General features: G+C 35.7%; 1 protein-coding gene across 2 annotated transcripts; it reads left to right on the forward strand.

Moving 5' to 3' along the window:
* The first annotated feature begins 23,509 nt into the window (after positions 1–23,509).
* LOC140887770 (uridine nucleosidase 1) lies at positions 23,510–26,992 on the forward strand. Of its 2 annotated transcripts, XM_073295232.1 has the most exons (11): positions 23,510–23,524; positions 23,645–23,721; positions 23,844–24,007; positions 25,003–25,118; positions 25,232–25,291; positions 25,568–25,750; positions 25,831–25,935; positions 26,027–26,123; positions 26,211–26,318; positions 26,471–26,606; positions 26,702–26,992. In XM_073295232.1, exons 3-11 carry the CDS (start codon positions 23,902–23,904, stop codon positions 26,808–26,810), a joined length of 1,020 nt encoding a protein of 339 aa, XP_073151333.1. In that variant the 5' UTR covers positions 23,510–23,524; positions 23,645–23,721; positions 23,844–23,901; the 3' UTR covers positions 26,811–26,992. The 2 variants fall into 2 exon arrangements, with proteins under 2 accessions (XP_073151333.1, XP_073151332.1); XM_073295231.1 differs by lacking the exon at positions 23,510–23,524 and having other exon boundaries at positions 23,563–23,721.
* The last annotated feature ends 37 nt before the right edge of the window (positions 26,993–27,029 follow it).

The following is a 27,029-nucleotide window of genomic DNA, read 5'->3' on the forward strand; positions in this document are numbered from 1 at the left end:
CCAATCACGTCGTCTTGGTTGAAAATAAATTACTCAATAATTAAAAACAATAATTCAAAAATAAAAATAAAAAGAAGAAAAGAAAGAAAAAATCTTCTCTCCCAAGCCTTGTAGCCGCCTCCTCTGTGTTGTGCGCGTTCTGGAACTTCGGAACCCTCAAAAATATGTTATATCTTGTATATATATGGTCCGAAACGCCTACCAGTTAATTTCCTCTCAAAACAAGGATTTTTCGGAACACATATGACCCTCTAACACGCGCGCGCGCAGTACAAAAATTTTGCACCAAGCGACGATTTTCAAAAATTCATATCTTGAGATCTAGCCGTCGGATTGAGCTGAAATTTGGACAGCAGCTTTCAAACATCTTGAAATATAATTGAACGGTAGAGATCGGATTTGGAGCTATCTAAAATTAAATTATATTTTTTGAACAAAGCTGGTCCGTAATTCACTCTTCAAAAATATATTTTCCTACAAAATTAACCCAAGGAGGGAAATACACACACATGCACTAAAACACATAAAAAAACATAAAAATAATATGAATTCACACAAAATAGACATAAATCTATCATGAACTAATGCATACAAAATGCACTTATCACACACATACCATATGCGTCAGCCATAGGTAGTATTATGTATGGGATGATATCTACCAGACCGGATGTAGCCTTTGCTCTGAGTGTCACGAGCAGATATCAGGCCAACCCCGGTCAAATGCATTGGAAAGCCGTGAAGGATATTCTTAAGTACTTGAGAAGGACTAAAAATATATTCATGGTTTATGGAGGAAGAGAATTGAAATTGGAAGGCTATACCGACTCTAGCTTCCAAAGCAACGTGGATGACTCGAAGTCAACCTCTGGATTTGTATTCATGCTCAATGGCGGTGCTGTCTCTTGGAAGAGTTCCAAGCAGGACACCACAGCGGATTCCACCACTGAGGCAGAATACATTGCAGCATCAGCTGCTGCTAAAGAGGCCGTTTGGATGAGAAATTTCGTCCAAGAGTTGTGCATAATTCCTGAAGCTGTTGGTCCAGTTCCGGTGTACTGCGACAACACTGGTGCCATTGCTCAGGAAAAGGAACCAAGGTCTTATCAAAGATCCAAACACGTACTGAGAAAATACCACATCATCCAGGAGATTGTGGAAAGAGGAGACATCACTGTCGAGAGAGTGGCCTCTACAGACAATATCGCTGATCCACTTACTGAGCCCTTGCCAGTACCATTGTTTGACAAACATCACAAAGCAATGGGATTACGTAGTATGACTAGCTGGCTTTAGGGCAAGTGGGAGATTGAAAGAGTAGGTGCCCGGTTAGCCAACTTGTGGCTAAGGGCTTTTATGACTCTATGTATAAACAATCTTTGTTTAATATAATTTACATTCATTAATGGCATTTTCTTTGTCTTTCTTCATATTGTTATATTGTGATATACTATTTTTGTTTTGATAAAGACCTTGAATATACTATAGTGTAAGTAAGATGAGATAGTAAATAAAGAGAGATCACTATTATGAAACACATCTTATAGTCACTGTATATTCTAAACAGTTCCTAGTCAATTGAGCCGTCAGCTAATAAGGATAAGGATCGCTCGAGATTGAGACTAGCATTTGTGATGCCAAGTACCACGTTTCATTGGTAATGGACATGGAGATGTTCAAAGCATGCAAATGGATATTCATATGATGAATGATCGAACTACCCTATTCGGACTTTTCAAGTGGTTATTATTATTTGAGTGGATAAGTCCGCGGTTTTGGTTGTACACCATTAGTCCTTAATACTTGAAACATCATTGAGACTCTATATGCTAGTACTGTGCTTTGACTCGTTTACCGACTCTATTGGGGTCATCAGGTGTCGGGATTGGGTACAGTTACAACACATGTAGGAGTCGATGCTTTGTTGTCAAGGATTCACCACATACTTGAGAGTGTGGATATCCTATGCAATCTGAGGAGATATTAGTGTGACGAATCTCTGGCCAGAGTACATGATGTGTTTTAGGTTACTCGATTTTCCTAGTAACACATGCGATGTCACTATTTGATCTCCAAGATGTAATGCATAGTTATCGAATCTCGAACGACTCTCGATGCATCAATGGTTGTTGATTCGATCGGGATATATGGATGAAGGGACCGTACTGTACGTTAAGCAAAGTCTACTGGTTCTTGCAGGCACTATCAGTGATACCTAGGGAATCATGGGGCGATGTTGCTAGGCGCTCTTACCATGATTTGATGGGTAAGTTGGAAATTGTTATTCCGAGTCACAAGGAGTTGTGAGCCCACGACTAGCTGTATCCCTGAACCATTGAGGGTCACACAAGTAATGGATTACTAAACCCCGTTGAGATAGTTAAATTTTAAGAGTTAAATTTAATGAAAGAGAAGTTGGACTTCTTAACTAAAAGGGAGTGGAATTTCCTAAAATGACATAGGGATGGGCATTTTTGGAAATCACTGAATTCGAATTCAGAAAAATTATCTTGACTTTAAAAGATGCAGAAATGGTTTCTGTGCACATTGGTAAAATCAGTTTATCAATCGGAGTCACGATGAATTTTATATTAATTTCTATAATAACACGCTTGGCTTGTTGGGCTTAAGTTATGGATTGTGGGCCCTAAGGAGTTAGTGTTCTAATACAATTATAACTTAATCTAGTCTAAAAATTATCTATAAATACATGTGTAGTGTTCGAAAATTACATAGCATTCACTCTTACAATTTTCGAAAATACTGCATAATATTTCAAGGGGAATTTTCGAATTCCTCTGCTTTTTTTTTAGATAATTCAGTCTGTAATTTTTGTGAAAAATTACATTCTGAATTGACAGATCAAATCTGTTTATTCTCTTCGATAAACATCTGATTGATTTCTAGTGCAATCAATCAGAGGGTTTTAGTTTTATATTCGTGGACTTAATTCCGGAGGTTGATCGTGATAGTCATCGGTTCTCGGGATTTACAAGAAGAGCAGATTAAATTTTTTTGGAGTCCATAATCAAGCCTTAGCTTGAAGAGGTAAAAATATTTAATTGTGAATTTATATTTTTACTTGCAAGATTTTAATCGTTAGGATTTGATACCCACGATATGAAATCGTTCCATATCGAAAAACAAAAATTTTTAAACTTTCGCTGCTCCGGGTATTACATCCGTGTGATCAGAGAACGCGTGTTCCAACACGGACCCCGTGCTTGGTCCATGTCTGGGTCCGTGCATGTGCCTTTTTCAGCGCGCAGTTTTCTTGAAAAAATTATATCTCGAGTTCTAGCCGTCGGATCGAGCCGAAATTTGGACAGCATCTTCAAAACATCTGAATTTATTTTGAAAGGTGGAGATCAGATTTAGATCTCTCTAGAATTAAAAATAGATTTTTTACCATTGTTGCTCCATAATTCACTCTTGCGGCTGTTCTCTTGCTCCAAAATAATGATTTCTTCACAAATTCCTACAAAAATAAACCTGGAGAGTAAAATACACACGTATGCAATAAATCACATAAAAACACAATGATACAATACAAATTCATGCAAAATATACATAAAAATAACATAAAATAATGCACACAAAATGCACTTATCAACACCCCCATACTTAAACCTTGTTTGCCCTCGAGCAAGACATGCAAAAACAATATGCAAACATAATCATAAGCAAGTATGAATCATGAACATCACAGCCTCAAAGAAGTGCTAACATACACAACAAAATTACGAACACTCTCGATTTTCCATAATGCATCATCAGTTAAGAGTGAACGTGTGTGTGTATGCCATGTTATTTCAGTTACATGCAACTTCAAAAGAATCAGTTTCGAGAGTGCTTAGCGACCTATGACAAATCAGTGTGAGTATCACAATCAAGGCTCCTTCCTCCCAACAATCGCTAAACAAAAACTCGGCTTTCTTGAGATATATTACGCACCTTCGGATTTTTCACCTGGTTTTCTTAAGCCCCAATAATTGCCCGCAAACTTAGCTATAAGTAAGATAGGATTCGAATTTCAATCCCCTCGTCTATAGCCCGGATGGAGCTACAATCCCATTGAATCCGCAAACTTAGACATGGAACAGTGAATAGAATTTCAATCACTTTCCAAGCACGGATGGAATTGTTATTGATTTACAAAAATTTTGATTTTAAATTTTAAATTTTTAACCACATTTAATCCGCATAATTAGTCAAAAAAAGATGATTAGGATTTCAATCCCTTGCTTGCAACCCGGATGGAGTTAAATTATTCACAAAAAATTTTCATAAAAATTCATTTGATGCGCCCAAGATCATACGTGGAATGTCATAAAATCATTGGAACTCAAAAGACAATATCAAGATCAACAAACACCTATTGTCGTGCAATGGTCAAACAGAAAAAAAAACATCATCAATGATATCGCTCAACTTCACTGGTCTAACATGTGTGCTTAAAAATTATTCACGGTTCAACCAACAGTTTCTCATGTCCAATCAAGAACAACAATTTTCACAAAAACAATTTTAACAACTTCATCATCATAGGCTCCCATTCATTATCCTACTTAACACACATGCAAACAAACACAAAAACAAACGAGATGCAAACAGACAAAACATGACAGATGCAACACAAACACAACAAAAATAAAAACATAAAAACTAGACTACCCCCCCCCCCAATACTTATCCAAAGCATTGCCCTCAATGCTTTAGAAACAATGAACAAAATGCAAGACGAACAAAACACAATGAAAAAAAAACACTCCACTGGTTATAGATTAGTCCACTTTCTTCTCGGCTGTATCAGTTGGGGCGATAGCAGCAGACTGGGTATAGCGGCAGGAATGGCAAACTAGCATAGGAAAGAAGCAAAATTCAAATAAAAATAAACATAAACCAAAAATAAAATAAAGAGCAAGGTAAGAACAGTGGGTTGCCTCCCATTCAGCGCTAATTTTATATTCTATCGCCCGACTTTCTAGTAGAAACCATCAAATAGCAGTTGCCGTCCATAGTAAGAATCATACGACTCTACGTATGAGTTTTGATTACCTACGCCCTCAATCTTGGCGTGATATTGACTTTGTAAGCTCGTTAGTTCAACAATACTCTTCATGAAATTTTTCTTTTGGGGAAAGACTCCGAATCTAGGCTGAAGCTCATAGAGGATGGAATACTGTGGAGTTGGCGTCAATGGTAAGAAAGGATCTTCTAATGGTGTACATTTAAAGACCATTGACGAGGTCAAATCTTTCGCTTTGTATATTTCTTCCTCCTCCATTGTCACGTTTGGCTCATCCTCACAAGAAGATTCCTAAAAAATTATTTCCTCATGCTCTGACTCAATTACTTCATTCTCTTAACAGATCTCAGAACATGGTTCTATAAAGATCTTAATATGTTCATCCAAAAAACTCAAAGAGCTGATGCGGCTTTCTAAGAACTTATTTATCTAGGTCTGATGTCGTACAATGTTCTCCAACTGAGCCACATGATATTCAGAATGCCCGATACACTCTTTTTAATACTTTTGTGATTGGTTCGCAAATTTTTTGGGTTGAATTCTGGAGGATATTGGTGACTCCAACCCTGCAGTGAAGGATCACAATGCCAATGGTAATCGAAATTTGTCATATCATTTAAAAAGTGCATCGCACTGATCTATTGAAAAAGTGGCTGCCAGTGGCCAAAGCTCCATAATCTACCCAACTTCTTGTTTAATTTTCTCATCCAATCCACCATAAAAAATCTGAGTTAGCGTGTAGTTTGACAAATCATGGTATCAAATCTGTTTTCCAAGTCATTGAATCTCACCCAAGAAACATAGAATGACTCCAAGTATTGCTGGCCAAACCTTGTGAACACCTGACGATGATCTATCTCCAAGAACCTCACAAGTAAGAAAAATTAAAATTAAAATAAATAATTAAACAAATGCAAGAAAAAAATGTCTAGTCTCAAGCAAATAATATATCCTAATATTAACTAAACAGTCCCTGGCAACGGCGCCAAAAACTTGACAACTAAAATCGGTGTCTACTAGCAAGTATACTAGGTCATGTAATAGTAAGTGGACAGAGAGTCCAAGTATCGATCCCACAGGGACTGTAGTCAATTCTCAAGATTTAATTATTTAACTTAATCTAGATAAAATAATAAAAATAGGAGTGCGAATAATTAAATAAAAATTTAATTACTAATAACAATAATAAATAAAATAGAAGAATAAATTCAATTAAATTGAGACAACTAAGACACACGCAGGTACCAAACAAATCATGTAACATGTAGCCGATTCAAATATTGACGGATTAATTTTCAAATATTGGCGGATTAATTTTCATAATTCTAATCAAACTCAAATGCATTAAGAATTATGAAAATTCAGTTTGCACCTAAAACCGCACGATGAAATCGAATACTATTTCTAGTCAATTTTACCTCGTGTTAGTTATTAGAGTGATCCAAATCAATTTCTCCTCTGTAGACTTAGAATCGATTAATATGCAAGCAAACAATTGACCAGATCATTCATAAGATAAATATAAATCTAATAATCAATAATATAAAATCAAATCTGAAAAATCCCAAAGAAACATCAAAGTTTTCTACATAGATTTTTTCGGCCCAATCATGCGCCTTGGTTGAAATAAAACTACTCAATAATTGAAAACAATAATTCAAAAATAAAAAAAAAAAAAAGAAGAAAGGAAGAAAAACTCTAAAGACGATGGAAAAAATCTCCAATCTCCAACCCTCCTAGCCGCCTCACGATCTCTGCATTTCGAACCTCCTCTATTCTCTCCCCTCTTTCACATCTAATAGTCTTCTATTTATATGTCTTTTAAAGCCCAAGAAATAAAGCCCGAAAAGTTGAGAGTTTTAATTTCCGAAAATTTTATTTACTGATTCTGTGGGAATTCTCGCTCGAGCGCAAGAAGTTGCGCTCGAGCGAGCAACTTTCTGCCTCAAATCTCAATTTTCTGTGATATGCACGGACCCCGTGCTAGGTCCGTGCCTTGGTCCATGCATGTGTATTTTCCAGCGCGCTGTTTTCTTTAAAAAAATCATATCTCGAGTTCTAGAAATCGGATTGAGCCGAAATTTGGATAAAAGTTTTAAAACATCATGAAATTTAATTTGAACAGTGAAGATCAGATTTAGATTTCTCTAAAATTAAAAATAGATTTTTGACCATTATTTCTCCGTAATTCACTCTTGCGGCTCTTCTCTTGCTCCAAAATCCTGATTTCTTCACAAATTCCTACAAAAATCAACCCGAAGAGTGAAATACACACGTATGCAATAAATCACATAAAAACACATAAAAACACAATGAGACAATACAAATGCATGCAAAATAGACATAAAAATAACATAACATAATGCACACAAAATGCACTTATCAAGTACCATCTAGGGTCAATTTTGCTGGGTACATCCACACACTCGTCGAGGATCACCGTAAAATCAGTGTCCGTTATAACGGCTCCCGATGTTCGATAATATAACAAGGATGTAGGGCTGAGAGGCTATAAGGCCCGAAAATATTAAGTTCTTAATGACGGGATTGAAGAGTAAAATTCCGAATAAGAGTGAAAATATGAATTTAAGAATTTATGGAAATTAGAGATTTCAATTTCGGGTCCAAAATATTTAATTTGAAAATTTTCGGATTTTAAGATTTTCATATCCGGAATACTTAAATTAAAAGATTAAAAATATTTGAATTGATATTTATGGAATTTAAGATGTAAATTCCAAGATTATAAATATCAATGATTTAATTTGAGGACGAAATCCGAGCAAGGGCCAATTTGCGAATATTGAGCAGTTCAGGGACTAAAATGCGATAAGGTCCAAAATGATTTAATTGTAATCCGAGAATATTTAATTTGAGAATATTTAGAGTTTAGAATTAAATTCTATTATTCTTAAATTATTTAGGATTGAAATTGAATTAAATCGCTTGTCCGGGGACTGAATTGCAATTAGGCCAAAGTTCAGGGACCAAAGTGCAATTTCCTTGAAAATTGGCCATAAAAACGTGTAAGTATGTGGCAATTCATCAGAAAGTTCAGTAAAGGAACCGAGAAGAGAGAAACAAGGGTTCCAAGTCCATTTTGATCTTTTAAGCTTCCATATCTTTTGATCCACCCGGTAGAATTTTCGATTGATCTTATATTTGCGATCACAGCTCCGAGTGCTACGTTTTGACGTAAGTTTTATGAAGTTATACCATGTTTTAATTTTAAGTTGTTGTTAGAATTAAAATTTGATTGTATAAACGTGTTCTAGCATATACGACAATAGCATATCTAAGACGGATCGAGAAAAGATCGTCGTTTGGACATGTTTTGAAATTTTGAAAGAATTTTCGAAAATCTAAATTTTTGGGGCTTTGGATTTCGAAATTTATTTGAAGAATTGAAGATGATATCATGTTGAGATCATAGTATTGATGATATTTATGTGTTTAGAATTTACGGTTTTGATCCGTTACGCCGTCGGTTTGAATTCCGGTCACGTGATAAAGTTATTAGATTTTTTTATCCTAAATAAGAATGATATGATATTGAAAGCTCATCTTGAAGTATATATCAATGCATTTCAGATTTGAATTGCAACATATCGATTTCGAGTCGGCGAACTCGAGAAGTTAGCCTTTGAACCGAGAAAGACTGAAGAAGGTGTGAAGCTAGTTTACCTTGAATGATTGTAATGATTTGAGCAGATTTTGATAGAAGTTCTTTGATGTTAGTTGTCCAGACATGGATCATCTAAACTCGAAATCGAAAGGTATGAATAGATATTAATAAGATGGGCAGAATAACTCGAGATTGTTTCTGATTATCGAGTTGCCTAAAATCACATACATGCATGTTTAATATATGTTATTGTTTACGTTTACATAAATGAGATAGATTATTCAAGATAGCTATCTTCTTGAATTTCCAGAATATTTATGTAAATGTTTACTTGTCTTCTTTGATTTATATTATGTTCTGTATTGAACATGTTTTACGTATTCTATGTGATGCTTACAGATTTGTCAGTATCCTTGAGTGATTATATGATCATATGATTATATGATTGATGTGTTCAAGATGTTGTTTTAGCTTATGTATGATTTGATGCATCCAGATTATGTTGCATTCATCTTGAACTCCAGCCTGAAAAGTACAGAAGGTTGAAAGGCCTAGAGTGCAGATGACGTTTGGAGAACTGTAGTTGAGTGGCATGAAATGTAGATTTACTTCCAGAGTCAGATGACTCATGGCACTGAATATAGATTTATTTCTAGAGCTAGATGACTCACTATAGTTGCACCAAATTCAGGGGAATTGAGATATTTAACACCACCTCGAGTGGGAGAGTCGGTGGTTGGTTAAAAATTTTATTTCCCCAGGATCCCAGAGCTACGATTTATTGATATCAGATTTGATAGCCTATTCCTTGGCACATTCATTGCATTTATGCATTAACCTAGAGATTTCTATGGTTTAGAATATACGTTTATAAATGCTAGCATGTTATTTTACATTCAAGATTTGAATGAGTTTATATGCTTAAATGATGTATATGCATGTCGTTTGTACTGAGAGTTATTCTCACCGGAGTTATCCGGCTGTTGCTTTGTTGTATGTGTGCATTGCATCAGGTTGGGGCATGAGAAAGTCAGTCATGGCTTGGATAGTTCGAGAAGAGTCATAGCACGTGGTGACTTCGGGTTTTAGCAGATGGTGCACCAAATTGTGAACTTAGACAAGATGTTCTTTATTTGGTATATGATGAAGTTATTATGAGATGTTGTAGTAACTTGAGAATTTATATGTTTGTATTTCCTTTGGAAGAATCTAAGTAGATTAAGGATTATGTTTTCATGTTGCAAATGAAGTTATCATGTTCTTATTCATTTGCAGCATATCTAGCATGTTTAGATGCATGTTCATCAGCAAAGCAAGAAAGATCAGCATGAAAGCAGCATATGTTCAGCACGAGCAGAGCACAGTTCGCTCGAGCGGCACCCGAGGCTCACTCGAGCGAGCCATGCTTGGGTGTTATACCCGAGAGGTGCTCGCTCGAGCGCAACCTAGGCTCGCTCGAGCGAGCCACCTATATAAAAAAAAAATTTGTTTGCATTTATTGCAAGCTTGGTTGATGATTATGAGTTAAGTGTATTTAACTCTCTTTGCCCCTTAAGAGGAGATTAGCACCCGAGGTCCCCACAACAGGTGGTATCAGAGCGTAAAGTCTTGGACTAAGATAGAAGTTGAGCGGGTAGATTGAGTCGCATGCATTTATAGTATTGCATGAGTATGCTTTACTTGCTTTACAGAATTTTATGCGACTATGATTGCTTGATTGAACACTACTTGCTTTACTGAGATGCGAATTCCATGCTTATATGCTGATATGTATGCCTGATTTCGTGAATTAATTAGAATAAATGAATTTGTTGCAAGCATGTATTATTTGAAATTATGAGAATTTGCAAGCATGTGTTTTATTCAAAAGAATGAGATTATATGTATGGTATAATGAAATTGTATTTTATAATCTCTGCCATATATATTGCTTTTGTTATTGATTAAGACAGATTGTACAGATAGCATGAGAACCTCAGACAGAACAGAACCGCTGACAGAACAGAACAGTGTTGAGGTATGTTTTTTAGCCGATCGATATGATGATTGCACTGAGGAGTATGTTAGTTGAACAACTCCAAAGCTATTAATCACCAACTCAGAAAGATACAGAATATGCTATGTCTAGAAACGGGTTGATTTGAAGAGCTGGATCAGTTGTTCAAGAGAAGAATGTTCAGATGAACATAGAATCAGCTTGATTGATATCAACTCCAGGACTTAGCAAGAAGTTGGTGAAGTTGCCAAAAGAAGGATTGAAATGTTTGGCAGGTAAGTAAATAGAATTGTTTCTTTCCGTATATGATAAAGAAGATAGAAAAGCAGACTTTGCAGAATAGAAGCATAACAACTTCAATGAGTTGATTTCAAGCCAGTAATAGAATAACGAAATCATGAACCGCTAGTACGAGGCAGAGTTGAATTTTTATTCATGCCTCTGTAATTGTGAAAAACTATGATCATCACCTCCACTATAACTTTCATAGCAGTATAGCTATGAAGCAAGAGATAGTGACAACTGCAACAAATATTAATTTAGATCAAGAGAATATTTGAATGGCAGATAAAGAAATATAAGCATAGCTTCCATAGCTGAAATAGATCAAGAGAATATTTGAATGGCAGATAATTTCATAGGCAATAAGCCAATACAGAAAATAAGGCTCAAGGTAAGTGAGTTAATTCTAGTTAACCGCTTATATAGTGATTGCATAGCATACATTTATAGATCAGTGTTTTGTTATGCTACAATCCGTATCTGATGAGCCTTTATTTATCGTATTTGCTGAAATTTTGCCATTGAGTAGATGGAACACATTTGCAAGATTAGTCATAGAAGATGAAATACACAATTGAGGAAATAAGATTGAATGTGCTGATATCAGGCGTGAGATATTAAGCTAGAAAACATTATAGATATTAATGCAATAACTGAGTACCAGTTAACAGCTGATTGAATCCGTGCATTGATTAAGCAATAGAAATGAGTAGACAGTTATGATGTGAGTTTCAGAAATTAGATTTTTGTTATTCGGTACTGGGTATACCAAGAGGAAAACGTCGGAAGAATTTTAGTCGATGTACTGAATTGGTATAGAACTAACCTAGAATTGACAGATATGTCAGTGGTTAGACTATACAGAAATATTCAGAAGACATATTCCAACTTTTCTACGAAATGAAAGGAGGTCTATAAAAAGTGATGTCTAGTATGAAAGTCTGATGACAACTCGTATAGAAGAGCATTACTTGAACTGAAGAACTCCAGAAACAGCTAGAAGATTGAGTAGAAAAGAGTTATTTAGTACCGAAATGATGATTAATTCTATGACAATAAGTTAAGTCGAAAAGATTATATTCGACTATTGTCAGCTGAGAAGTAATAGCTAAACTCATATCAATAGAGAATAATAAAAATCAGTTACAGTTGAGCTTTATCTTTGATTTTGCTGAAGCTATTACATCATAGAAATCATGATTCTTGAATTTCTTGATATCGATTCTGAGGTTGTGTTATTTGATCTCGATCGATTTTGATTGACTCTTATTTTTTTGTTAGATTTTGCTTTGCTTAACTCGCTGTCATTCAGAATATTTGATTTTGTCTGACATTTCCTTGAGCGAGTTTCTTTGATTAGAATTTGAGAGTCATTGATTATTTGATGTATATATTCAGTATATGTTGAAGTTTTGGGCTCGTAACTGATAGATATTTTGATTTCGATAGCAGCAAGATTTATGGGTTGATTGCATAAGTTGCCACTAATTGGGAAATAGAAAGAAGAAATTAGCTACTTGCTTGATCGATTGAGTACAGATCTGTAATGTTTGTACTTTTTTTACTTGAGTTTCTAGATAGATACTCACACAATCACAATTGTTGCAATCCACGCTAAGCTAGATTGGTTTGGAAAGATAAAAGCAACATTGATATTAGATCAAGCAATGAAAATTCGATTGAGAATGCTCGATTAAGATACGAAACAAGACAGCAGATCAGAACATATGAATTTTGCGGTGAATAATCGTTTGAGTATGCCAGATATTCTAGATATGGAATATCAGATTCAGAAAGAGACATATGAAAACAGATTGAATATACATTCAATTGTTTACACATGTATGATTTACATGTATTCATTACTTGGAACTCAGTATTGGTGAAAGAAATGAAAACAGATACGACAGAATTGACATTACCAATACTAAAATTCCAGTAAACGAAGCAGAAAAGAGGAATCCAAGTGGTTTCTGTAACAGATTAGTTACATAAGAGTTGAAAGAAGATCAACTTTGCAGAAGATTTTAGTTTGAATCTACTCGAATCGTCATGACTTTACGATTTAGATTGTAGTAGATTGCGACAGAATCAAGAATATATTGTATTAGATATGATACAAACATACAGAGATACTTGTTATGAATTTAGCAAGATGATTAGATTACATGAATTATTGAAATCTATTGTCAAGATAGAGACTATAGATTTATTTTCTAGATTGTGGCATTGATTGTCAGATATTCTGAGTGTTTGGTTGTATGAGATTTCATTATACCATCCTCCGATTAGTGGATTATCAGATGTGATTTTCCAGATTTTTGAGGATATGCTCAGAACTATAGTACTAGATTCAGTACTAGTTGATTGATTGTTTGCCACTTGATTACTATAATTCCTATGACAGCTATCTGATAGATATAGAGACAGTATTTTGCGTTTAGATGATAAGAAAAGCAGAATTGTCTTTATATTGAAATGATATGTCAGATATATCAGCTATCAAACCAGATATGAGTCAATAAAAGATAGAGAATTTGAAGATTGATTTGAACAGAATAAGAACAGAGCAGCATAGACAGAGTTAGCAAATGAGTAATAGGTATAGATTTTGAAGCCTGAACAGAATGATCGGCAAAGAAGTTCTTTTCCAAGCATCATTAGGTTCAGAAAGAGATTTCAGAAGCTATGAGTGTTGGAAAAAACTGGCGGTCAGATCAATCACGATTGATACCCGGTGCAGCGGAAGTTTAAAAAAATTTTATCATGGAACAATTCCATGGTGTGGGTATCAACCATTCAACGATTAAATTATTGTGTGTGTAAAATTCAAATAACAATTAATTAAATTTTACCTTCAATCTCGAAGCGAGATTATTGGACACCACACAGATTTCTCTGCGCTTCTTGTATCTCCCAGGAACTGATGAACTCCTTCAATCAGGTCCACGAATGGGGTTTAAATCCCTCTGATAGATTGCACTAGAAAATCTATCAGAAGTTTTTCTGCGAAGAGATTAAACGAATCTGATTCGTTATTCCTGACTGCAATTAAAAATCACAGACCGGAATTTCTCGGGCAGAGGGGGAGGGTTCGGCCGATTTCTTTTGAGAGGAGGCTAGGGTTTCGAAAATCCTGTCTCAAAAATTATGACCTGTTGTGTGTAATTTCTGTACTGCAATAACTTATTTATAATGCAGGCCACTAACACCTTAGGGCCCATTAGTCATAAGCTAGGTCCCGACAAGCAAAGCCCGCACGTTCAGAAATTAATATAAAATTCATCGTGACTCCGATCGATGAACCAATTTCACCAATGTGCACAGAAACCATTTCTGCACATTTTAAAGTCAAAATAAATTTTCCTGAATCCGAATTCAGTGGTTTCCAAAAATGTCCATCCCTATGTCATTTTAGGAAATCCTACTCCCTTACTCTTATTTAAGAAGTCCAACTCCTTAGTTCATTAAATTTAACTCTTTAAATTTAACTATCTCAACGGGGATTAAAACTCCATTACACTGTGTGACCCTCAATGGTTCAGGGATACAGCTAGCCGTGGGCTCACAACTCCTTGTGACTCGGAACAACACTTTCCGACTTGCCCAACGAATCAAGGTAAAGCGCCTAGCAACATCGCCCCATGATTCCCTAGGTATCACTGATAGTGCCTACAAGAACCAGTAGATTTTGGTTAGCGTACAGTACGGTCCCTTCATCCATATATCCCGATCGAATCAACAACCATTGGTATATCGAGAGTCGCTCAAGATTCGATAACTATGCAATACATCTTGAAGATCAAATTAGTGACATCGCATGTGCTACTAAGAAACCATTTCTTAAATCACATCAAGTACTCTGGCCAGAGATTTGTCACACTAATATCTCCTCAGATCGCATAGGATATCCACACTCGCAAGTATGTGGTGAATCCTTGACAACAATGCATTGACTCCTATATGTGTCGTAACTGTACCCAATCTCGACACCTGATGACCCCCATAGAGTCGGTAAACGATTCAAAGCACAGCACTAGCATATAGAGTCTCCATGATGTTTCAAGTCGTAAGGACTAATGGTGTACAACCAAAACCGCGGACTTTATCCACTCGATAAGTGATAACCACTTGGAAAGTCCGGATAGGGTAGTTCGATTATTCATCCTATGAATATCCATTTGCATGCTTCGAACATCTCCATGTTCCCTACCAATGAAACGTGGTACTCCGCATCGCAAATGCTAGTCTCAAACTCGAGCGATCCTTATCCTTATTATCGGACGGCTCAATCGACTAGGAACGGTTTTTAGAATATACAGTGACTATAAGATGTATTTCATGATAGACATCTCCATGTTCTACCACATCTTACATACACTATAGTATATTCAAGGTCTTTATCAAAACAACAATAGTATATCACAATATAACAATATGAAGTAATATAAAGTCATTGCCATAAAAGTGTAAATAATATTAAACAAAAGATTGTTTATACAAAGAGTCATCAAAGCCCATAGCCACACAGTTGGCTCACTGGGCACCCACTCTTACAATGAGTATTTGATCTAGCTTATTGATTAATACTCAATCTCGAATTTTCAGACAGATGACTTGTTATCCATATGCATTGGCTGAAGAATATCAGCTAGAATATGTATGTGCATTCAATTCAGAGAAAACTGATGTGGGACCCCGGGCTCGACTACTAAAAATACCATAGTAAAAGAATTACAGTATTTAAAAGAAGCAGCACAAGAACTAAATTTTTTTTTATAAGATGACCCTCGCTCGATCGGTAGAACTTCACCGATCGAGCGAGCAAGAATTGCCAATTCTCGGGTTTGAGCAAAAACAGGCCCCGCTCGATCGGTAGAACTTTACCGATCGAGCGGCCAAGCCCTGTACAAAATTCTGCAGATTTTCTTGTGTTGTACTTTGCTCTTTTCTTGCTATCTTATAACCTAGACTTTAAGGTAAACAATACCAAACATACAAATGCTATATACACTTACCCAAAACCATGGTCCAATAACACATAATCTAAACAACTCTAGACTATGCAAAGCTATACAATACAAAAGTTGGATACCATCCAAACTCAACATGCTTTAAAAATAAGTTTTCCACAACAAGCTACAACACAACTCGGAGCACCACTTCTAAACTCTTCCCAATGCTCATGGCCTCCTATAACTTGGCCCTGAAACACCTGTTGCAATGCACACACAAAAACAAAGCAACAGCCGGAAAACCGGTAAGTCTAAAGACTTAGTATGAAATACGGAACATATAAATAATCACAAGTTGTGACGCCCGGGGCTGAAGAGGCAGGGAGTGATCACCGGTGCCAAGAGGTTGCACGGACAATGAGCGGCTCCTGGTAGGCTTCTAGGCAGAGGGAGACATGAATGAACCGATCCCGTGCCGGAATGAGAGGGGATTCTGAGACTGTGTAGGTATGGGACTACATAGTTGAGGAGAGCTTAAAAGATTTCATATGTACTTCTCATATCAAGAAGGTGCATCTTCTTTTCGGAAGCTCATCACATAAGAGCTCCAAAGTTAAGCGTGCTTGACTTGAGGCAATTATAGGATGGGTGACCCCCTGGAAAGTTTTCCAGTGTGCGTGTGAGTGAGGACATAAGCACGCTGAAAAGACCCATCTTGATATAGTGGATCGTTACAAATGGTATCAGAGCCGACCTCTCTTAGTACGGTATGGTTCGGGATGAACCAAGCGGAAGCTGGTGGGCATGTGACGCCCGGGGCTGAAGAGGCAGGGAGTGATCGCCGGTGCCAAGAGATTGCACGGACAATGAGCGGCTCCTGGTAGGCTTTTAGGCGGAGGGAGACATGAATGAACCGATCCCGTGCCGGAATGAGAGGGGATTCTGAGACTGTGTAGGTATGGGACTACATAGTTGAGGAGAGCTTAAAAGATTTCATATGTACTGCTCATATCAAGAAGGTGCATCTTCTTTTCGGAAGCTCATCACATAAGAACTCCAAAGTTAAGCGTGCTTGACTTGAGGCAATTATAGGATGGGTGACCCCCTGGGAAATTTTCCAGGGTACCTGTGAGTGAGGCATAAGCACACTGAAAAAACCCGTCTTGATATAGTGGGTCCTTACACAAGTAGCCATAGCATGCATTTCAAATCATAAATAACACCTTATGAAATGCAGAATAAATTAAATTGCTAAAAAGGAATAAGGCTCAAAGGCGACACCGGTTTAGATGCTAAAACACATCACTCACCATCAATGCTAGAACTCCTCATTGATGTTATAAACCCGGCTTTAGGTATCAATGCTTGAATCTTATCATAGATACACGATATCGATGTTTAAAACTCATCAACGATATCAAGGCAAAACTAGAAGAACGTTTAGGCTCAACGGGATGACATCATACACAATCACCTCCTACATAGCCTAATAAACATGCCATCACTCAAGAACTCAAGTAAGGCAATCAAAGCACATAACTCACATAAAGCATAGTAAAGCACATAAACATATAAAATAGAAACTATTGTGTGATTTAAGGGATCGAGAGATCAAACACATCTCGATGCTCATTCCCTGCTTTGGTCATCGTCGAATCATATCTTCCAATCGTGATAGCTAAGTAGCTCCAATCCTCAAGCTACAATACACACCAAGCTTGTATCAACTCACTAGATAGAATGATAGAAATATCAAAGCTAGCAACTCAAACCTTGACCAATCTTCAATTGATTCGAATCGGTGCGAACTCGAACTCGATATATTCTTGAACAATCTGAAATTCATATCAAGTCATTCAATATTGCATTCAACTCATTCCGAAGCTCAACAACTCAAGGCTTGCTAATTTGATCGAAATTCAAACCAGCGACGTAACGGTTCGAAACCGATAATTATAACAACTCAAAAATCATCTAAACATTGATATATAAATCATATCAATATCATTTCATCACTTAATTTCGAAATCCAGCAGCATATATTTTCAGAATTTATCAAACATAAATTGACGGCGTAACGGTACAAATTCGATAACCAAAACTTAAAAATATCAAAACTTTCAATTATAACAACTCATATCCACTTCATATCAGCTTATATATCAACTTATACCAGCATATCAGAAGGTTCAAGCATTCGAAACATATTCTGAAAATCATAACAATTGCATATGTTGTTCGTTCTTCGTTCCGGCTTCGATATCGGAAAGCTTATATCATCAAGAACACTAACACATACTCAAATTCTGATTTTTCCCAACATCATAACATCATAATTTTGAGACCTACTGAATCTTAGAGATACTTACATCAATGGATAGCTCTTCTTGCAAGGATTCCAAAACTATGCTCGGTTTTGAAATTGGACAGCCGGATCTTGAGATATCAATTTTTGAACATGAAGAACAATCTTGCAAAATCTGAAATGGTTGCTCTCGGTGGAGTTTCTGCTGAATTCATTCCATTACACGTGTATATATGTCTTACACGTGTGATTTCCCACTTGCAAAGAGAAATTGCACTTTGGCCCCTAAGCTTTGGAATATTTGCAATTCAGTCCCTCGACAAGCTTCCGACCTCTAATTAAATCCTTTAATTCCGGAAATATGGAATTTAAATCTTAAATCCCATAAATATCCAATTCAAATATTTTAATCTTTTAATTTAAAAATCCCAAAATTTAAATCTCACTATCCGTAAATTCTCAAATTAAATATTTTCAGCTCGAAAATTAAATCTAAAATTTCCATAATATCTCCAATTAATATTTTCCAAAATTCGGAATTTAAATCTCTAATTTCGTAATTAAGAACTTAATATTTTTGGGGCCTTACAACTGACGAGAAAGAGCAACTTATATCTAAGTTGACTCAGTGATTATATGTTCATGAGAATAGATATGATTGCAGAAACGATCAGAAAGAAGAGTAAGATACTATAGAAGAGAAGATATCAGAATAGATATCTAAAGCTCACAGAATTGAAGTAAGTATTACTTCAGTCAGCTATACCGATTACGAGACTCAGTAGTAAGATCGAATGCGATTTCGAGGACGAAATCATTCCTTAGAGGGAGGAATTGTAAGGCTCGAAAATATTAAGTTCTTAATGACGGGATTGAAGAGTTAAATTACAAATAAGAGTGAAAAGATGAATTTAAGAATTTATGGAAATTAGAGATTTCAATTTCGGGTCCAAAATATTTAATTTGAGAATTTTCAAATTTTAAGATTTTCATATCCGAAATACTTAAATTAAAAGATTAAAAATATTTGAATTGATATTTATGGAATTTAAGATGTATATTCCAAGATTATAAATATCAAGGATTCAATTTGAGGATGAATTCCGAGCAAGGGCCAATTTGCGAATATTGAGCAGTTCAAGGACTAAAATGCGATAAGGTCCGAAATGATTTAATTGTAATTCGAGAATATTTAATTTGAGAATATTTAGAGTTTATAATTCAATTCTATTATTCTTAAATTATTTAGGATTGAAATTGAATTAAATCGCTTGTCCGAGGACTGAATTGCAATTAGGGCAAATTTTAGGGACCAAAGTGAAATTTCCTTGCAACTTGGCCATAAAAACGTGTAAGTATGTGGGAATTCATCAGAAAGTTCAGTCAAGGAACCGAGAAGAGAGAAACAAGGGTTCCAAGTCCATTTTGATCTTTTAAGCTTCCATATCTTTTGATCCGCCCGATAGAATTTTTGATTGATCGTATATTTGCGATCACAGCTCCGAGTGCTACGTTTTGACGTAAGTTTTATGAAGTTCTACCATGTTTTAATTTTAAGTTGTTGTTAGAATTAATATTTGATTGTATAAATGTGTTCTAGCATATACGACGATAGCATATCTAAGACAGATCGAGAAAAGATCGTCGTTTGGACATGTTTTGAAATTTTGAAAGAATTTTCGAAAATTTGAATTTTTGGGGCTTTGGATTTCAAAATTGATTTGAAGAATTGAAGATGATATCATGTTGAGATCATAGTATTGATGATGTTTATGTGTTTAGAATTTACGGTTTTGATCCGTTACGCCGTCGGTTTGAATTTCGGTCACGTGATCAAATTATTAGATTGTTTGATCCTAAATAAGAATGAAATGATATTGAAAGCTCATCTTGAAGTATATATCAATGCATTTCAGATTTGAATTGCAACATATCGATTTCGAGTCGGCGAACTCGAGAAGTTATCCTTTGAACCGAGAAAGACTAAAAAAGGTGTGAAGCTAGTTTGCCTTGAATGATTGTAATGATTTGAGCAGATTTTGATAGAAGTTCTTTGATGTCAATTGTCCAGACTTGGATCATCTAAACTCGAGATCGAAAGGTATGAATAGACATTAATAAGATGGACAGAATAACTCGAGATTGTTTCTGATTATCGAATTGCCTAAAATCACATACATGCATGTTTAATATATGTTATTGTTTACGTTTACATAAATGTGATAGATTATTCAAGATAGCTATATTCTTGAATTCCCAGAATATTTATGTAAATGTTTACTTGTCTTCTTTGATTTATATTATGTTCTGTATTGAACATGTTTTACGTATTCTATGTGATGCTTACAGATTTGTCGGTATCCTTGAGTGATTATATAATCATATGATTATATGATTGATGTGTTCAAGATGTTGTTTTAGCTTATGTATGATTTGATGCATCCAGATTATGTTGCATTCATCTTGAACTCCAGCCTGAAAAGCACAGAGGGTTGAAAGGCCTAGAGTGCAGATGACGTTTGGAGAACTGTAGTTGAGTGGCATGGAATGTAGATTTACTTCCAAAGTCAGATGACTCATGGCACGGAATATAGATTTATTTCCAGAGCTAGATAACTCACTATAGTTGCACCAAAGTCTGGGGAATTGAGATATTTAACACCACCTCGAGTGGGAGAGTCGGTGGTTGGTTAAAGATTTTATTTCCCCGGGATCCCAGAGCTACGATTTATTGATATCAGATTTGATAGCCTATTCCTTTGCACATGCATTGCATTTATGCATTAACCTAAAGATTTCTATGGTTTAGAATATGCGTTTATAAATGCTAGCATGTTATTTTACATTCAAGATTTGAATGAGTTTATATGCTTAAATGATGTATATGCATGTCGTTCGTACTGAGATTTATTCTCACCAGAGTTATCCGGCTGTTGCTTTGTTGTATGTGTGCATTGCATCAGGTTGGGGCATGAGAAAGTCAGCCATGGCTTGGATAGTTCGAGAAGAGTCATAGCACGTGGTAACTTTGGGTTTTAGCAGATGGTGCACCAAATTGTGAACTTAGAGAAGATGTTCTTTATTTGGTATATGATGAAGTTATTATGAGATGTTGTAGTAACTTGAGAATTTATATGTTTGTATTTCCTTTGGAAGAATCTAAGTAGATTAAGGATGATGTTTTCATGTTGCAAATGAAGTTATCATGTTCTTATTCATTTGTACATCATATCTAGCATGTTTAGATGCATGTTCATCTGCAAATCAAGAAAGATCAGCATAAAAGCAGCATATGTTCAGCAGGAGCAGAGCACAGCTCGCTCGAGCGGCACCCTAGGCTCGCTCGAGCGAGCCATGCTTGGGTTTTGAACCCGAGAGGTGCTCGCTCGAGCGCAACCTAGGCTCGCTCGAGCGAGCCACCTATAAAAAAAAAATTGTTTGAATTTATTGCATGCTTGGTTGATGATTATAAGTTAAGTGTATTTAACTCTCTTTGCCCCTTAAGAGGAGATTAGCACCCGAGGTCCCCCACAGAGGCTCTACTCAAAAGGTTATATCTAAGGAGATTCAGCTCAACGTGAATATGCACATGCATCATAATATATAAAGCGGTAAAACATGGATCATGTCACAATAAATGCAACATATAAGCATGCATACTCACTGGCAATGTCAATCAGTACTTTACGTACCTCTCTAAGGTAGGCCTAACAGTACTTGTCTTGGGTCCAAGCCTACAAGTCAATAATTATCATATCACTAAAGCTGCTTTAAAAGCCTTAACTAAGCTAATAAATACTCCCTATTAGTCTATTACTACTAGGTATCTCGAAATATATATGTGTCAATCGTCAGTCCTTTTTGTTGAAGCCCCCAACTCCTAAGCACCGCTCCGCAGCTCCTTCGAAAGCGCGTCTCTACTGCTCGGTCCCCGACGGGACTGGCCAAAACTGCAAACTATATGTTCGTTTTTAGCATGAGCCTTGTACTCCTATTTCAACGAATTTCTAAAATGAAGTACATAATCACATTTTCCTTATGGTTTTGAATATGATCTATAACATAGAGTATTAATTAGCTTGTCGTGTTTGAAAAAAGCCCCAGGTTTTAAGGAAAACATTTTTTTTCCAAAAAAAAAAGTGCTTTTTTGGTTGGATTCTGTAACCAAACGCACTCTCAGCCGTCCTATACACCGTCCATCTATTCATAATCTCCAATGAAAATCAAAAAAATCGATCCATTTGAAATCCTCCACTAGTTGGATTAAAGGATCATCGAATTGAAAATGATAACAGAATGCATAAGTCGTTACAAGAAGTTCTAAAATACATGTACATATAGTATACTAACGGATTACTCGGTTTCCTATATGTGGAAGAAAGAAAATTAATGAACCCGCAGATATTGGCAAAACTACAATTATTATTAATAAAGGAAAATGATTCGTGGTAAAGACAATATACATTTGGATCAGAAAAATGCGTGCTCAAAATAATCGTGGGAGATAGGAGAAAAAATTATTCTCGTAAATTACACATGTTTTACCATTATTGACAGTTTCGAAAGACAAAAATGGAGAATGAGGCATATGGATTAACCTTGCGTCCTTGCGGAGAAGAAGCCAAGAAAAGAATATGATAGGTTTGAGACGCGAAAATCAATGTGTTCTTAAAAAATTGGGAAAATGTAATTTTGGTCATTTATGTTTACCACATTGTGATTTTGGTTATCTATGCGAAAATATTCCAGTTTTAGTCCTGCATGTTCTGACTTTGACAATTTTAATCCTTTTTTTTCAAAAATACTTATGTGGCACTATATACGTCAGCTCCACATCAGCACTGCATTGATATCACATCAGCGCCATATCGGAGATAAGATTAAAATTGCCACAAAAAAAACAAAGATAGCGGACTAAAATTGAAATCTGAAATTATAGAAGATCAAAATCACAAAGTGACAAACATACAGGATTAAAAAAACAATTTTTCTTTAAAATTATACACAAGCACTTTGCCAAAAAAATAAACAAAATTAATTCATTTTATAAAATTAGACCAAACCCCATATTTTTTATAAATATTACTCAGCTCTCTTTGCGGGTAACAATACACATAAAATATACTCGAATATTCGACATATCACATCACACGTCATATATCAAAATCAAAATCATAATATATAAAATGTAAATAAAAATTATATACATGAAGCACAAGTGCTGCTCGCGTCAAGATTCCTCCTTGTTTCTGCAGCAGTGCTGCAATTACAAACTTTATTTTAATTAATTTAATTTAAACTGGATGGTATGCTTATAATACGCTACATACAAGTAAGAATTTTTTTTTCCTTTTTTTTTTTTAGCAAAGGAACAAGTAGGAATATTAGCTATCAAGGAATTGGAAATTCGTACACTCAAAGGCATTTTTCACATGTTTCCGTGTATTCCTAGAAGAACAAAATTAGCGAACGAAGGAGATTCCCGCAAGAAACACGGGTGTTGATAAAATCATTTAGAGCCGTGGAGGGGTTAGAATTATTGAACCCTTATAATCCTATACTTCTTAAATCTATCATTTACTTCTTTTCCCATTAATTATATTTCGTGTGTATTGAATATTTGTCAATTTATTTTATTTATTTGATTTCAGTTTCTGGGACCCTTCAAAGGTTTGATCTTTTGGAGGAATATTTGAAGGGAAAAAAGCGATGATGTCGATTCTTCATAGTGATGGAATTGATGGGCTGGTGGTTCCCAAGGACACGTTTTCGAAAATTCGTGAAAAAATAATCATCGATACAGATCCCGGGATTGGTAAGAATATGCATGCCTTTTGTACTTGTGGGCTTATTTCTTTAGAGCATAAATTTGCTTTACTTGGGGTTAATTGGACTGTTGTTGACTTGTGTATTTGGATAATGTTCTGGGATTTTAAGGTTGAGTATTTTGATATGACATTTTGATTTATTTAAACCAATTTAATGTGTAAAAGTAATGTTTAAGTCAAAGGGTTATTGAGGAGAGGAAGATCATTTATTCATAATGTGCATCAAATTTTTCTGAAACTTTTCTTTCTATTTTCTTTACTGGTTTCAGCTTTTGGGATTTCTTTTTGACCGCTGGACTTCAGATTTGGAATAATTTAAAAGAGTGATATTTTAAATGTTATTGATCAGATTAATTGTGTGCTGTGGGGGAGGGGCGTTGCGTTTTGTTTTTTTTGATGCTCTTGTGTCTTTGTGGTGTTTCATAGATAGGTAGTAAGAAAGCTGTGACAAGAAATATGTAATGTTTTGCATTAGTATTAGCGCCAAAATTTGTGAAGGCGGCAACAAATGTATGTTCATCGAATTTAGAGGCCTACCTTTTATTTGTCTATGATGTTTGTTCAAAAGTGAGTCTTATGGATTTGATGGATGCCAATTTCTTGCTTAATTATACAACTTTCAGATTTATTTATGATTCCAGATTATTTCTAGAAAATTTCTGTCAGACAGTAGCATGCCAGGGGTGTCACGATGTGAAAATGTTTAGAAGGATTGTTTATTATGTAATTCTTGGATATAGTGGAACCCCACCACAACAAGATAAACCAGGAGAACTTTAAATTAATACTAATTTCCTAAAAAATTGGGCTTCTGAATTTATTGCACGGCATTCTGCATCTCCCTTCCGGAAACGACTTGTCGCTGTTGACGTTTCTTGAAAAATTTATCACAACGGAGCATCACTGAATATGAGATTATTCACGCTTATGATAATGTTATGCCTTAAATAGTTGAAATATGGGATCTTTTTTGCTTATGCAGATGATAGCATGGCAATTTTGATGGCATTGCAGACACCTGACTTAGAGATATTAGGATTAACAACAATATTCGGCAATGTTAGTACAGCAGATGCTACGCGCAATGCGTTACTTCTGGTATGTGTTTCTCTTTAATTTATTCTATTTCCTTTCTTGTCAAATTCATGTTTCACGTTCTTGTTTTTGAGGCATAGTCATGATCAATATCATGTTAATATGCAAAAGGATAGTGTGAGATTGCTGGCTGTCCTGATGTTCCAGTTGCTGAGGGTAATCCTGAACCATTGAAGGTAAACCAGTTTGGTCTCAGTTATAAAATATACGGTAGATTTTTATATGAATGTGCTGCCGTAAATCCTGCCACTTTTGTTGTACTTGAGTATGCATTCTATATTTGAGGGGTGATAAACTTCGGCAAATCGAACTAGGAATGTGAAGGATAATCATATATACATATCTCGTAGTTTAGTTATAACTTGCCTCTATATTTGGTGTTACATAATTTTAGTTTTATCAAAATTATCTGGTATTGTCATTAAGCCTGACTATATATAATCTACATTTAGAGAGGAAAACCACGTATTGCCGACTTTGTTCATGGATCAGATGGATTGGGGAACATCTCTATCCCTCTTCCCAAATCCAAGAAATCGGAGAAATCAGCATCTGAATTTCTGGTTGAAGAAGTTTCCAAATACCCGGGTGAAGTTTCTATACTCGCATTGGGACCCCTGACAAATCTTGCTCTGGTAAGTCATTTGTTTGTTGTTAAATTTTGTTCTTGCAGTTCTGTTAAATATTTGTGATTGGTCTGTGTTCGTTGATTTAGGCCGTGAAGAGAGACTCCTCGTTTGCAAGCAAGGTGAAGAGAGTGGTGATACTTGGTGGAGCTTTCTTTGCATTGGGAAATGTCAATCCTGCTGCTGAAGCAAATGTATGAAATATATACTTTCGGTAGTTGATGATTTAGTTTAGAATTTGGGTTTATACTAGGCCATTCACGTTGAATTTGTTCTGAGCTGTAGATCTATGGGGACCCAGAAGCTGCAGATATTGTGTTCACTTCTGGTGCAAATATTGATGTTGTTGGCATCAATATAACGACACAAGTAAAATTGACAGGTCCCAAGCAAATAAAGTTCGAGTTTCCGTCGTGCAAGTAGTTTCAGTTCATTATATTTTTCCAATTCAACAATTCATTTTTTCCAGACGCGGACCTTGATAAACTAAGGCAGTCAAAGGGCAAACATGCTCAGTTGATCTGTGATATGTGCAAATTTTATCGAGACTGGCATGCCAAATCTGACGGCTTCAATGGTAAGTAATATTCTCTCTAACTCGAATCATTTAGATAAATCGTGACCGCCATCTAGATGATTTTGGTGCAGTGACAAAGTACTCAGATCAATATTCTTGTTTCGTGTTTTAGTATGTGTAACCAAATCATTCTTGCATTCTACTTGATCCAGGAATCTTCCTACACGATCCTGTGAGTTTCGTGGCATTAGTGAGGCCCGATCTTTTCACCTTCAAGAAGGGAGTCGTGAGGGTTGAGACTCAAGGCATTTGCGTGGGGCACACACTGATGGACCAAGGATTGAAAAAGTAAGTTTTCCAATGTTTTTCGAAGCATACGCAAGTAAGAATTTTACACAGCTGCCATTTCAATGATCCAAATGTGTTCAAACGATATGATACAGATGGAATTCGAGCAACCCTTGGTCGGAACTCTCACCAGTTTCAGTAGCATGGGAAGTTCAAGTGGAAAAAGTGATTGATTATGTCTTCGAAACGTTAACAAAGCAATGATTCGACCTTCCGTGACATTATTCTTCTGATTTATTATCTGAAAAACTCTGCTTCTTGATGGAATCACATTCTGTATTTCTTTCTTGGCTGATCACTTTATATGTTCTGATTCAAGTGTTCTTTCAGTCTCATAACTTGTATAAATTTCACTTCTGGAGAAATAAATTGCCCTTCAATTTTTACTTTGACTGTTATGTCAGGTCTATACAAAAATGATGT

Source organism: Henckelia pumila, chromosome 3, assembly GCF_033568475.1.
Source record: "Henckelia pumila isolate YLH828 chromosome 3, ASM3356847v2, whole genome shotgun sequence".
In the NCBI taxonomy this organism is placed as follows: domain Eukaryota; kingdom Viridiplantae; phylum Streptophyta; class Magnoliopsida; order Lamiales; family Gesneriaceae; genus Henckelia; species Henckelia pumila.

Coding starts and splice junctions, on each gene's coding strand:
- LOC140887770 (XM_073295232.1), top strand. CDS start 23,902: ATGATGTCGATTCTTCATAGTGATGGAATTGATGGGCTGGTGGTTCCC. Junction 25,936..26,026: donor ATCCTGCTGCTGAAGCAAAT/GTATGAAATATA, acceptor TCTGAGCTGTAG/ATCTATGGGGACCCAGAAGC. Junction 26,124..26,210: donor GACACAAGTAAAATTGACAG/GTCCCAAGCAAA, acceptor CATTTTTTCCAG/ACGCGGACCTTGATAAACTA.